Source organism: Lontra canadensis, unplaced genomic scaffold (assembly GCF_010015895.1).
Source record: "Lontra canadensis isolate GAN:19392208 unplaced genomic scaffold, GSC_riverotter_1.0 scaffold17, whole genome shotgun sequence".
NCBI lineage: Eukaryota > Metazoa > Chordata > Mammalia > Carnivora > Mustelidae > Lontra > Lontra canadensis.
The window spans coordinates 2,088,936-2,101,707 of record NW_022631011.1 but is presented as its reverse complement, the minus strand read 5'-3'; the positions used below and the strand labels follow the sequence as shown (position 1 = coordinate 2,101,707).

The 12,772-nt window shown below is 46.5% G+C and overlaps 1 protein-coding gene across 5 annotated transcripts in view; it reads left to right on the top strand.

The window, feature by feature from the left end:
- Nucleotides 1-12,772, top strand: part of SLC14A1 (solute carrier family 14 member 1 (Kidd blood group)) — a 44,925-nt gene that overhangs the window by 11,830 nt on the left and 20,323 nt on the right. For 2 of the 5 annotated variants that reach the window (XM_032859500.1, XM_032859502.1), the window contains exon 2: nucleotides 5,600-5,663. Coding sequence is in view for 2 of the 5 variants with exons in the window: in XM_032859497.1 (XP_032715388.1) it covers nucleotides 7,654-7,800; nucleotides 9,904-10,020 (264 nt within the window). In the remaining 3 variants the exon portion in view is untranslated. Of the gene's footprint in view, nucleotides 1-4,732; nucleotides 4,958-5,599; nucleotides 5,664-7,635; nucleotides 7,801-9,903; nucleotides 10,021-12,772 lie in introns of those variants that run through there. The other 3 variants (XM_032859497.1, XM_032859501.1, XM_032859498.1) reach the window with 3 other exon arrangements.

Below are 12,772 nucleotides of genomic sequence, written 5' to 3'. Positions count from 1 at the left end.
ACTCTGAGATCGTGACCTGAGCCAAAGGCAGATGCTTAACCAACTGAGCCACCCAGGTGCCCTGGGGTTACTTTTTATCATAGGATAGAACACCCCAAATGGAAAAATAGACGGAACAATCTGTTTGAAGCAAAGAAAAAGCTTGAACTGCTTCTAGACACACAGTGCATCCTGTCTTGCCACAATCAAGATGAAAGACTCAGGCTGCCCACCAGCCCTGCAAAAAGAAATCGCAGATTCTCAACCAAGCAAAGCTGTGGGTCCTTGGCCGTAAACCCCAGATCCTGCAAAAACATGAGTCGGGAGGAGCCGAAACTCTGGGTGATGTGGGACAGTATGAGTCCCCAGGGGGATGTTGTTCTGCTCAACACGGGTCAGGGTGTTAGCTGAAATTTCTTACTGGATTTTTTTCTCTCACTCAACAGTGTTGACTTCATTCATCATCGGTATCTTGTATGGGTTTAACGATGAACCCGCAGACCCTCATCTTCAAAGATAACATTGCCTGAGCCATGTCTTAGGTGTTCCCCTGCAAGCAGGAAGGACTTTTCTGCAATCATCTACACTCTCCTGGTCCACTTTGTGACCTTGGCTGACCCTGGGTACAGCTGGCCAGGGTCCAGTCGGTCATACATTTGGGAGCTAGACAGCGAACCAACCTATTCAGGAATCAGCTCAATGTCTTCACTCATATCCACACATCCCAGCCAGCAAAAGCCGCATGATATAATCAAATACTAGTCCTCTAATCAAAGATGTCCCTTGACCCAGGTATTGGGAGAAAATAAACAACCTGGTTGAGAGGGGGAAGGACTGTAGGTAGACAAAGTGGATAAGGCAACGGAAATCTAACCTTCCTTGTCTATGCTCTACCTCTTCCCCTGTTTTAATCCTGAAGAAACAAAACATCAGCAGGACCATTGTTAGGCAGTATGGCCCCTTTCCTCAAGATATTTTAGTGCCATCTGCAAGAGTTTTGTTGCCATAAACACGTAAATGTCTAGGATGCTAATGGTATAGCTTTAGGCATAGTGCATTTGTGCAGTGCACAACCTGCACATCCTTAGGCACTGGCTGTGGAGACCAGAGACCTACATGATGGACCTTCACCTGGCCTGAGTTTAACTTAAAAAAAATGGAAAGAAGGGGGGCACCTGGGTGGCACAGTCTGTTAAGCAACTGACTCAGTTTCTGCTCAGGTCATGATCTCAGGTTCATGAGACTGGGTGCCCTCCCCGCAACACACACACACTCAGGCTCTGCCCTGAGTGCCAAATCTGCTTCAGATTCTTTCTTCATCTCCCTCTGCCCTTTGCTCTGCTTGTGCATGCACTCTTGCTCTAAAATAAAGAAATATTTTAAAAAAAATAGTTTATTATGTAATGTTAGTCACCATACAGTACATCATTAGTTTTTGATATAGTGTTCCATGATTCATTGTTTGCCTGTAACACCCAGTGCCCCATGCAATACATGCCTTCCTTAATACCCATCACAGACCTCACCGGTCTCCCCCACCCCTCTGCCCTCTGAAACCCTCAGTTTGTTTCCCAGAGTCCATGGTCACTCATGGTTCATCTCCCACTCTTTCATTTTTCCCTTCCTTCTCCTAATGTCCTCCAGGCCATTCCTTACATTCTACAAATAAGGGAAATCATATGATAATTGACTCTCTCTGCTTGACTTATTTCACCAGCATAATCTCCTTCAGTCCTATCCATGTTGATGCAAAAGTTGGGTATTCATCCTTTCTGATGGCTGCATAATATTCCGTTGTGTATACGAACCACATCTTCATCCATTCATCTGTTGAAGGGCATCTCGGCTCCTTCCACAGTTTGGCTACTGCGGATATTGCTGCTATGAACAATAGTGTGCATGTGCCCCTTCTTCTCCTTACATCTGTATCTTTGGGATAAATGTCCAGTAGTGCAATTGCTGGGTCATAGGGTAGCTCTATTAAATAAACAAATAAATGTTTGAAAAAAAAAAAAGTTGGCATTAAGGTGATACATGGAAAGGAGAATCTGACAGAAGTCATAGGTGGGGATAGAGATTCTCTCATTCTTTTGCTGTGTGCAGGAGGAACAACCAGCTAGTAAATGGAGCTGAATAATTGCATGAGTGCCCTGGAGAGCTAGAAATGTAGGTGCCTCACAGGCTCCGGCCACCATCCAGCCCCCCGGCTCCCCTGGCAAGGGCAGAGGCACTTTGCTGGGTGCCAGCCAGCTTCTTGGCTCTACATCCAGGGACTGTCTACCGCAAAGGGTGCCCCCAAGAGGCTCTGGGGTCACTGGGAGTTTGGGCTCTCATTGGTGCCTTTTGTCTGACTGTTTACCAAATGAAAACGCTGTGGGCTCAGGGCACAGCGCCGAGGGACGTTGTGTACCGGACTTGCCATCTTTGCTTCTCTCTTTGTGGGGGGTCAGGCAGAGAGGAAGGAAAGAATGAGAACAAGTTTCTTCCCTGTGCTCTCTTCCACTTAGAAAACCTCAGCTCAGGATGCAGGAGACACTCGGGGCCGTCCTCACCAGCACACTTACTGACACCTGCTGAGTGTGGGCCATCCACCCGCCTGGGTACACGTTGTGTGTAAAGCTAAGCTGCCCGCAGACAAGCGGAGAGCAAGCAGCTGTCCAAATGAACTGGTGCTGGAGGAATTTCTGAGTCAAATGACACACACTTAGAAACACCTACGAATGCAGCCGTAGGAAAAAAAATACTGAAATTCTGATATGAACCATCACTTTGTTCTCTTCTTCACCACGACCTTCAACTAGCTCGTATCTCTAGCCTTTCCAGAAAAAGATCTGTTGTGAATAAAGACAACCGTTAGGTCCTGACCTTATTGTCTAGTATCTCCCAGCCCACGTGGGATGGTGCGGCATAAAATACGTTTTTAATAACAGCCGCTACCAAGCTGTGGGAGAGCCGGGGTGGACGGTCGCCTGTCCAGGGAGGAACAGGGACCTAAGTTGCTGTCAGTTCCCCGGAGTGCGGCCTGGACAGCAGTCTGCTGAGAAAGTGGAGGAACAAAAGCCCAGCGTGAGCGTGTGGCCAGAGTGGGTAGAGAGGGGGAGAGAGAACTTTCCCAGGGCTGAGATTCTATGGAGAAACGCAGAGGAGGGAAAATTCTGCACACGTTCCGTTGTGATGGAGCCAGATGGAGGGCTGACGAAGTTCAGAGAGCCAGCCGGGGACAGGGGCAGTGGGCGCTGGGGGGCACGCTAACAACGTGTGGATGGCTGAGTTGATTAAATTAATCAGTGAATTGATGAAAGGCAAACAAGGACCAGACGCTGGAAATATTGAACAGTGCTGAAGGACATCAAAGTACAAACTTTGGTGTTGGACTTTGGACAAGTTATTTAAACTCTGTGAGCCTCAGTTTCCTTATCTGCAAAATGGGGATAATGGCATTTACCCTCATAGGACCTTTGCAGTGGTTAAATGACCAACGAGAATAACTTGGTTTGCACAGTGTTCGGCACATACAGTGAGCCCTCAACTGCTCGTGCCATTCTTATCATGATCATTCCTATTGCTATGACAGATGGTGACCCATTTGCATAGGGAACTCCTGGAAGCTGGTGTGCTTTCTTTCATTCCCATACCAGGCCCTATGTCCTCCTGGGATTCATTTTTCTTTCAGGGTGAACTAGGAGCTTACTTTAGGCTTATTTTACCAGGACAAAATGTTGGAGGGAGATTTCCCTGAAGTTCAGAACTGTAATCATGACCCCCAACCTCTAGTCTCCCTCCTAGGTCCCTGACATGCACAGCCTGAGAGGCAGAAAGCAGGAGCAGGGGCTCCTAGGCCTGGGAACCCTGTGGTTTGGTGGGTGTCCAGTAGGGGGAGCCAGCGAGTCGTGGCTGCCTTGGGGACCTCTGACAAGAGCCATCAGCAATTCCAGGAGTGGGGAGGTCCAGGTGAAAGACCAGGACATCAGCACAGCTCTCTGGGTTGTTTGGTTTTTGCTTTAGTTTTAGTTTTTGTTTTTGTTTTAATTGTGCGCTCCAGGAAGTGCACCTGAGTTAGAGTCCCACCATCACAGAGCAAGCCACAAATACTGAATTTTAAGAAGAATGAGAGAAGAAATGGACTTTTCAATTGAATTTTAGATTCCTCTGTTATGGAATGTTTGCCTCCTGTCCAGTAAAAGGCAACAGCCTTTGTCCTGGGATCCTCACCTGGAAAGAAGGACATTTCAGGGAAGCATTTATATGTTTGTTTCCTCCTCACTGGGAAAAAGGGCAGGTCGGTTTCCAGAAAATGAACTGCCTACCCCTTGCCCTCCCCACCCTCACACCACACCCCTCAGGGCTTTGCTGGATTCTTACACTGGTGCAGAAGCTGTGTGGAGTCTAAGAGAACGAGAAAATTCCACCCGGGAAGCAGTCCCTTTGCTCTCTGAGTCTACAGTGTAGCAACTTTACCCTCAGTTTTTAGTTTTAAGTGGTACCATGTTGGTCTTTTTTAGTTAGAAATATTCACCCAAGTATTTCAGGGTGAGGGTGGGAGCTAGAACAGGAGGGGAAGAAAAAGACGAACTTGCAGGATTGTCCCTGGGTACAGACCTTGGAACGCCGCAGGAAAATGGCAAAGCTGCTGGCACCAAATCAAGAACAGAGTGGGGCGGGGGGAAGAGGGAGAAGGAGAGGAGAGAAACATCAGCAGAGAGAGAGAGAGAAAGAGAGAGACTGAGCGAGGAAGAGAAAGAGAAAGAGACAGATATCAGGTGTAGGACAGGGGACTGGTCCTTGGCAATGCTTTGGCCGGGTATCCTGAAGTGGGAGGAGAAAGCAGAGGGCACGGATATGCCGAGCGGGGTTCTGAGTACGAAACTGTCAGGTGCCTCCTCCCAGCACTATCTGCTCCGGAGCACCCTCCCTCTTACTGGAGCCTCGCCGCACTTTATCAGCCAGAGCCTTCTGCCCCCGGGAAGCCAGCCGGCGCGTGAGTACCCTCCTCATCTCTCTTCATTTCCAACTGTCCCCTGTTACCAGCTTGTCTGCTTACTCCTAACTGTTGCTCCTGCACCCTTTTCTTTTTTTAGTGGAGAAATATGCCACATATGGTTGCAATTGAGTGGAAGCAGCAAAGTCAGAATCCTGGAACTGGAAAGCAAGTTACCAAAGCCGCGGGCTTCTTGCTAAAGCCTGCAAGCCATGTCCTTTGCTCATGATTTCTGAAACAGGGTGCAAGCCCCACATGAGCTCTGTGTGCAAGAGGGATTCGAGCAAGGGGTCCACTTTACGTGCCAAATGACTCTGGGTTCACCCAGGCTGGACAGGAGTTTCAAACCGTGTTCGTGAAATAGTTGAGTGAAGTTGGAGACGTATCAAAAAAAATGGGGTACAGGGAATGGCCCTTTCCAAATGTGGCTCTGCGCCCCTCCCTGCGTGTGCCACTGAAGGGAGCGTGCTTGCTACCCACCGGGACAACCTGGGGTCCAGCCTTAGCAGCTTCTTTGCAGCTGCATTTTCTGGTGTGGAATTCAGACCCCAGAGCTTCTGGGAGTGGTGCCTTCTGAGGACAGAAGTGTTTTCAGCAGGAGATAGGAGTACCTGACAGCATTGTCTTTGTTTCTGCTTACAGCTTTAAAGAAAACTGAGCACCTCCCACCACTTCGAACCCAAAACTACCTACAATAAAGACTATTGTAAGTACCAAATAAATGTCAATACTGAAATTCTATTTATGTGAGAGCAGGAACGTTTAAATGTTTTCTTCTATGTCTATACCCAAAACTTTGTTTTATTTTTTTAAAGTGATGCTTGAGCCACAGAAAATTGAAGACTTTCAGGTCTCTCCAATTGCACAGATTTCTAATGTACGCTGAGTTTTATTGCATGTAAGCAAATAGGGAATGTTGGTTGAATTGAAATCCTGATATCGACTCGCATTAGAATAAGTACTGCTTCGTTTCACTAATGAGTTGGGTTATGAGAGGTGATTTCTGACTCCTGCTGGAAAGCTCACCAGGTGTTGCTTCCAGAATACTCCTGGGATGTTCACTTTCGCACCTATGGGCTTGTTGTGGATGTGTCAGTGGCACAAAAGAATGAGGCTCGCGTTGAGGTACATGTCTGTTTGTCAGAAGAGTTCCTGCTTCCAGCAAGGGCATAGGGTGAAAGTAGGGGTGGCAGGGTCCTTGGCTGTTGTTCGCCCCCACCCCAGAGTTATTTCAAGGCAGCCATGAAGACAAGCCTGTGTGCATTATGTCACAAAGCCCTGACGCGCACTGCAGACCCCGTCACTCGGGAGCTGCTCCTTCACTGTTTACTTGAATAGAGTCTCAGGAGGCAGTAATGTGCTTGGCGCCAAGAAGACAAAGATTCCCTGTTGCATAAAGCTGACTCTGCCCAGGAGACTTGGATGGTCTCCACTCTGAACCTCAGTTTCCTCTTCTATAAAGTGAAGGCTTGAGCTATGTACTCTTTACAACCTCACCTGGATTCCAGATATTTCTCTCTGGGCTCTAAGAAAATACGATGCTGAGGTCAAGGATATTGTCTTCCTAGATGTGTGTGATTTTGGTGATGGGGGGAAATGGGAGTTTGCAGAGACCAAAGGGGGTAAACACCTACACGGAGGGAACGTGACAGTCCCTGTTTGTCTCTTTCTTTTTTCCTTTTTTTTAAAAAAACTGCATATAAAATGAGAGTCTTACCACTGGTTTTCCTTAATGCTCTTCTTTATCAAACAAACAAACAAAAATATGTAATGCAACCCACAGACATTTCTGTTGTACTTAACTAGCCAGCTAGTTTAACCATGGATAAACACATACACGCACCATTTTTTTCCCTAAGACATGTCAATAATATTTTCCACAGTTGTGGATTTTTCAAGGCAAGCCAGTAAAAGAAAGTAAAAATTAAATAAAGGAGGGACAAAAAAGAAAAAAAAAACAACACCACACGTACACAACTTTTCCGGAACTTATGAAGGAAGAATGATATCTTTGAATGCAAGGGAGGATTTTTGGTTTTTGCTGGTTTTTTTTTTTTAATAAAACTTACAAAAAGTTGCCACACTTGTTGACTTCAACTAAGAATTGTTTATCATTAACAAGGTGATATCTAGTGTTTAACAATTCTTGTTCTGATACAAGACAAAACGTCATTTAGCAGCCTCTCAGACTGGGCTCCTGCTGCCCATGAAGACAGTGGCTTGTATCTTATTACAGAAAATAGAGCCCACCCCACGCCTTCTTCTATTTGTAAAGAACAAGGCTGCAGGAAATTGTTGCGTTGGTGTTGGCCCCTTAACAGTCTGCCTGCAGCCGGTCAGAGCCTGAAGCCCACCCTTCCCTGTGGCCAGGCTTCATTCAGCTCTGCTAGCCTCCCTCTGGTAGAGAAACACGGCAGAGCAAAATCTGTGCATTGGTTTCTGTGCGCGAGGTTTACTATCATTTTTTTTTTAATTTAAGTAAAGTAAAATGCACGTCCCATGTCTGTAGTGAGCTCACTGTCCCTCCTTGCTGCTGGAGAAGGCTGCCTTGTCCGTTGGGGTCTCCATCTGGGGTCACGGCTGGGCTCCCAGGACCCCTTGGGGGCACTCCTGCCTCCCTCCATCCTGCATTTCCCAGGCTCATGCTGCTAATTCACGTCTTTTTGCCCTTTGTCAAGTATGGAGAGAAAGGAAGGATGAATGGACAGTCTTTGATTGGCGCCGCTGGTGATGCCCCTCGTGGTCCTCTTTGGAAGGACCGTTGTGGAGATGAGGCTGGTGAGGCCGGGCTCCGAGGCTTCGCCTGGCTTGGCGTGGTCCGGGCACACGGGCCCCCGGATCAGGTAGGCTCCCTCCATGCAGCCTCTGTCTCGGGAAAGTCGGGCGCCTGCGCTCCAAGCTCTGGTGTGGCTTTTCGTAACAAAGCCTGGGAAGTGGGGTCCTCATGCTCTGCTGAGGGGCGCAGCTTGGGCTGAGCAGCACGCTCGGGAGTCTTGGTCCCGAAAGTCACGCGGCACTCAACTGGGGTTAGACGGGGGACCATTGACATACTGCGTTTTGGTAACGGTGGAAAGGCTAGAAAAGGGCGTCTGGGGTTTTCATCTTACCCTGCTGCTACTTATTTAGAGCTTCTTCCCCTTATTTTCTTCTTTTTAGTTAAATTTAATGGCCTACCTAGATTTGAGAAATCAGAGCATCAGCAGAAGTCCCCCGGCTGCATTGTCCTCCTGATCAGAATCCTTTTTTTTTTTTTTAATTTTATTTATTTATTTGACACAGAGAGAGAGATAGCAAGAGAGGGAACAGAAGCAAGGGCAGTAGGTAGAGGGAGAAGCAGGCGTCTCATTGAGCAGTGAGCCCCATGCAGGGTTAGATCCCAGAACTGTGGGATCATGATCTGAGCCAAAGGCAGACACTTAATGGCTGAGCCATCCAGGGACCCCTTAATCAGAATTCTCAAAGTTCTCCAAAAAACTGCAAAAGTCACGCGTGATAAAATTCTAGGGTGAACTACAACCTTGAAGTTACTGGTTTCTTGTAACCACTTCTCATGCCTGAGTTCTGGAGCAAGTCTTCAGGATCTGAAGGGCTCCGGAAGCTTCAGTAATTCAGAATAAACGGTTGGTGGGCGGGGTTTGCCGCAGCACCAACAGTCTGCTTAACCTGGAAGAGGAGCCCTCTCTCTGGGCCATGATACCCCAACAAACCATCCCAACGTGTGGGTGCTAGAGAGACAAATCACGATAAGCCTTCTATATGCTGGACTGTGGAATCAGACAAAAATAACTCAGTCTTTCTTTCACTTTGGGAGGCTCCCCGAGGAGCTCGGGCCATGCAGGTTCGGAATCACGTCTGACCAGTTACAGTATCAGGTTTGGCATCTGTATCTCCAAAATCTCTGAGCTGACGGTGTATTTAAAACCCTCTGAAATCAATAAATATATGCCGGAAATTTCGAGAACATGAGTTTGTTCACCCTGAAATAACCTATATACCTTATTGTTTCTGTGGTTGATGGAAAAATGGGAGTGTTTCACTTTGACGCTGCCTCTGTAGGAAGGGATCCACTCAGTTGTAGAAAAACCCAAAGCAACTGTGTCTGAGCTTCTAGCCTGGGGAGAAACCTGATGCCTCTCAGGAATGGGTCCTACTTTGCAATGAGTCACTGGAGCTGAGGAAGGAGCTTCCTGAGCAATGTTGTCAGTTATGAGATTTAAGAGGAAGATATATGAAAATAAATGATAGCCATCACTTAGATTATGAGATGAAAGGTAGTTTTTCATAATTATTAAAATTCAAGTCGTTTGCCATGTTTCACTATGGGGCCAGCTGAGTTCCCCTTAGACTAAATTTTGGTTCCTAACCTCCAGCAGTTTTCAATTGAAGAATTTCTTAATGCCGGGCCACGTGGGTGGCTCAGCTAGTTAAGCGTCTGCCTTCGGTTCAGGTTATGATTCTAGATTCCTGGGATGGAGCCCTGCATCGAGCTCCCAGCTCAGCCAAGAATCGGCTTGTCCTTCTGCCTCTCCCCAGCTCAAGTTCACACTTGCGGTCCCTCTCTCTCCCCCACCACCAAATAATAAACTAAAAATGAAATCTTAAAAAAAAAATAAAAATTTCTTTATGCCAAGGTTCATGGGCAATCTTACAAGTGCTAGAGTCTAACACTACTTTGCCAAGACGAAAGGAGCTTGGTCTAGAATTCATTGCATAAATAGCTTCTGCTTTGTGTAATGATTAGTGGTTGGCCATTGTTTAAAAGCAGGACACTTAGTCGGGTAGTGAAATAATGCAATTGAAGTGTGTGGCTACTCAGTAAAAAAAAAAAAAAAAAAATCCATTACCCACATTGATTTTTGTACTGGGATTAATAGAAACCCAAACCAGAGTCAGGATTGCAAAAACTAAAAATTTTGAAAAAGCATAACTTTATTATCTTTTAATAGGTGCTTGTTGGCTATGATAAATGCAACAAGGATGGGGCCAAAGCTAGCCATGAGAACCCCTTATTCACAGCCTGGCCACAGGGAGAAGATGAGCTGGTTTATCTGGATAGATTTGGGGTATTACCTTGGTCATGTCTTCTATGCATGCCTGTGGCTTCAACTCTCCACTGGTGCCTTCTGGAGTCTGATAGTTCTGAGGTTTCCCTACTCCACACTTACCTGACTGTGCTCGCAGACTTTCTTGCACGCTCAAGGTGGTTTGTCAATGTCTTTCTCCCTTTGCCTCCCTCTGGGATTACATCATTGATATTCTTCTTTGGTGTCTACCATTGGCACTGTGAAAACGTCATTGTTGTCTAGAGGGTCCCATTCTGGTGATGTTGGTGCTTTCCTATCACACAGTTATCATGAGAAGTAAAGAGTCTTGTAGTGAATGCAAGTCACGGTTATAACAGTATTTTCCTGAGGCAAGCTTGCTATAATCATGCCTTGTATATTCTTATCTTGTACAATTCTTGGATTACAATTTTTTTGTTTTTCAGTAGCTTGGTTCACTTTTACCTTTTCCAGTTTCTATACCTTGTGGAATATTATACTTGACTGTTTTTAAACATTTAAATAATAAATTCCAAAAATAAAGGACATCTAAGGCAGTTGCCTGATGTGGGGATATAGTCAAGCAATCTTTGACTTGGAAAGTGTCTACGAAGGGCTTTACTTAGACTGTGTCAACACACAGAGACTGTTTTGTAAGTAATTCTGCCTTATCAAACCCTTACAAACAAAACCTTTTTTGTAAGATAGAAACTTAATTTTAAAAGGCTTCTAGAGACTTCTGGGGAAGACGGCGGAGTAGTAGGAGGACCCTAAGCTCAGCTCCTCCCATGGATGTGACTAGATAACACTCGCATCCATGTAAATAACCCAGAAAAAGATCCAGAGGCCAGTAGAACAAACTCCACAACTAAATGTAGAGAAGAGGTCACACTGAAGAGGGTAGAAAGGGCAAAGATGCGGTCAGGAACCAGCAGACCCACAGGTTGGTCCACATCAGGAGGGAGCCATTCACATGGAGACAGAAGGGAAACAGACCCTCACACCAGGGAACCCACACTGGGAGGATGAATCCCCAAACTATTTGGCTTTGAAAAACCAGAGGGGCTGAATTCATGAGTTCTCACAACCAGGAGGGCTTAAAACCTGAAATTTTAAAAATCAGTGGGCTTGGCTCTAGGAGAACAGAGTGGGAGAGAGGACACTGACAGCCCCAGGCTCACTTAAAGAGACAGCACAACAAACAGCCCCATGGAGACCTAGCATAAAAGCAGCAGTTTGAAAAATGCCTGGGGCATACAGGAGGGAGAGTTATTTACTCATCTCAGAGCATGTCCTGGAGGGACAAAGATCACTGGGGGCCTCCTCCAGGAAGAAAGGAGCTGGCAGGCACCATTTCCCTCTCATACCCCTCCCGGCATAAACACACAGCCACCTGCAGGAACCAGCCCATTGCTGACACTCTCTATGGAACTTGCTAATTCTGCTTTGCCACTGCTCCACACCCTCCAGACCAACCTGCCTCGGTCCGAGCACTGCAGGATCCCTTTTGGTCAGAGCCCATCAGGGCAGGGCCACAGGCTTGGCAGGGTTCAAGCGGCCCCAGTTGGGAGGAACAGCACTCCAAAGTGACTCCTGCCCCGGGGGAGACAACCACACACAGCAGTCAGACTGTAGCCCCAGCAGTGGGCTCCGGAAAGCGATCTCGGGCCTGACTGCAGGCCCTGCCCACCAACAAAAACTTCTCAGAAGACAACACAGGGAGAGCAGCCTGCGGTTCTGTGCTACTACATCTCTGGGAAATGCCTGGCCTGACTCAACTCAAACCCAAGGCATCAAAGAACGGCCCACTGTTAAAACCAAGAGCAAACCCTGCCCACCACAGGCAAAGAAAGTCACTGCAGACAACTGGACTGAAGGAAAAGGCAGCTCAGTCCCTACAGCTGAGTGTGTACAACACAAATAGAGAACAGCCCTGGAGCACCAGGTTCTGGGGAACACTGCAGGGCTCTGCAGAACCTCTTCTTCATAAGGCCATTACTTTCCAGTGCAGGAGACAGAGCTGACTTTCCTGACACAGAGAAACAGATGCAGAGACTTAGACAAAATGAGAAGGCAGAGGAATATGTCCCGAATGAAAGAACAGGACAGATCACAGCAAGAGATATAAGTGAAATGGAGATAAATAATGTGCCTGATAGAGAATTTAAAAGAGATGATCATAAAGATACTCGCTGAGGAAAGAATGGAGGACATCAATGAGACCCTTAACGATGAGACAAAAAAAAAAAGGACTAATCAGAGATGAAAACATAATAAATGAAATTTAAAATACACTAGATGGAGTAAATAGCAAACTAGAGGAAGTAGAAGAATGAATCAGTGACCTAGAGGACAGAGTAAAGGAAAGCAATCAAGCTAAGCAGGTTGAAGGGGAAAACAACATGCAAAATGAGAACAGACTTAGAGAACTCAGCAACACCAGCAAGCATAATAACATTCACATTATAGGGATCCAGAAGAAGAAGAGAAAGAAAAGGGGGCAGAAATTTCATTTGAAGAAATAAAGCTGAAAATTTCCCATATCTAGAGAAGCAAACAGAAATCCAGATCCAAGAGGACAGAGAGCCCCAACAAAGTCAAACCAAGGAAGTTCCCACCATGGCACATAGTAATTAAAATGGCCAAAAGCAGTGATAAAGAGAGAATTTTAAAAGGAGCAGGGGAAAAGAAACCACTTACGTACAAGGGAAACTTCGTAAGGCTATCAGCTGATTTTTCAACAGAAACTTTGCAGGCCAGAAGAGAGTGTCAT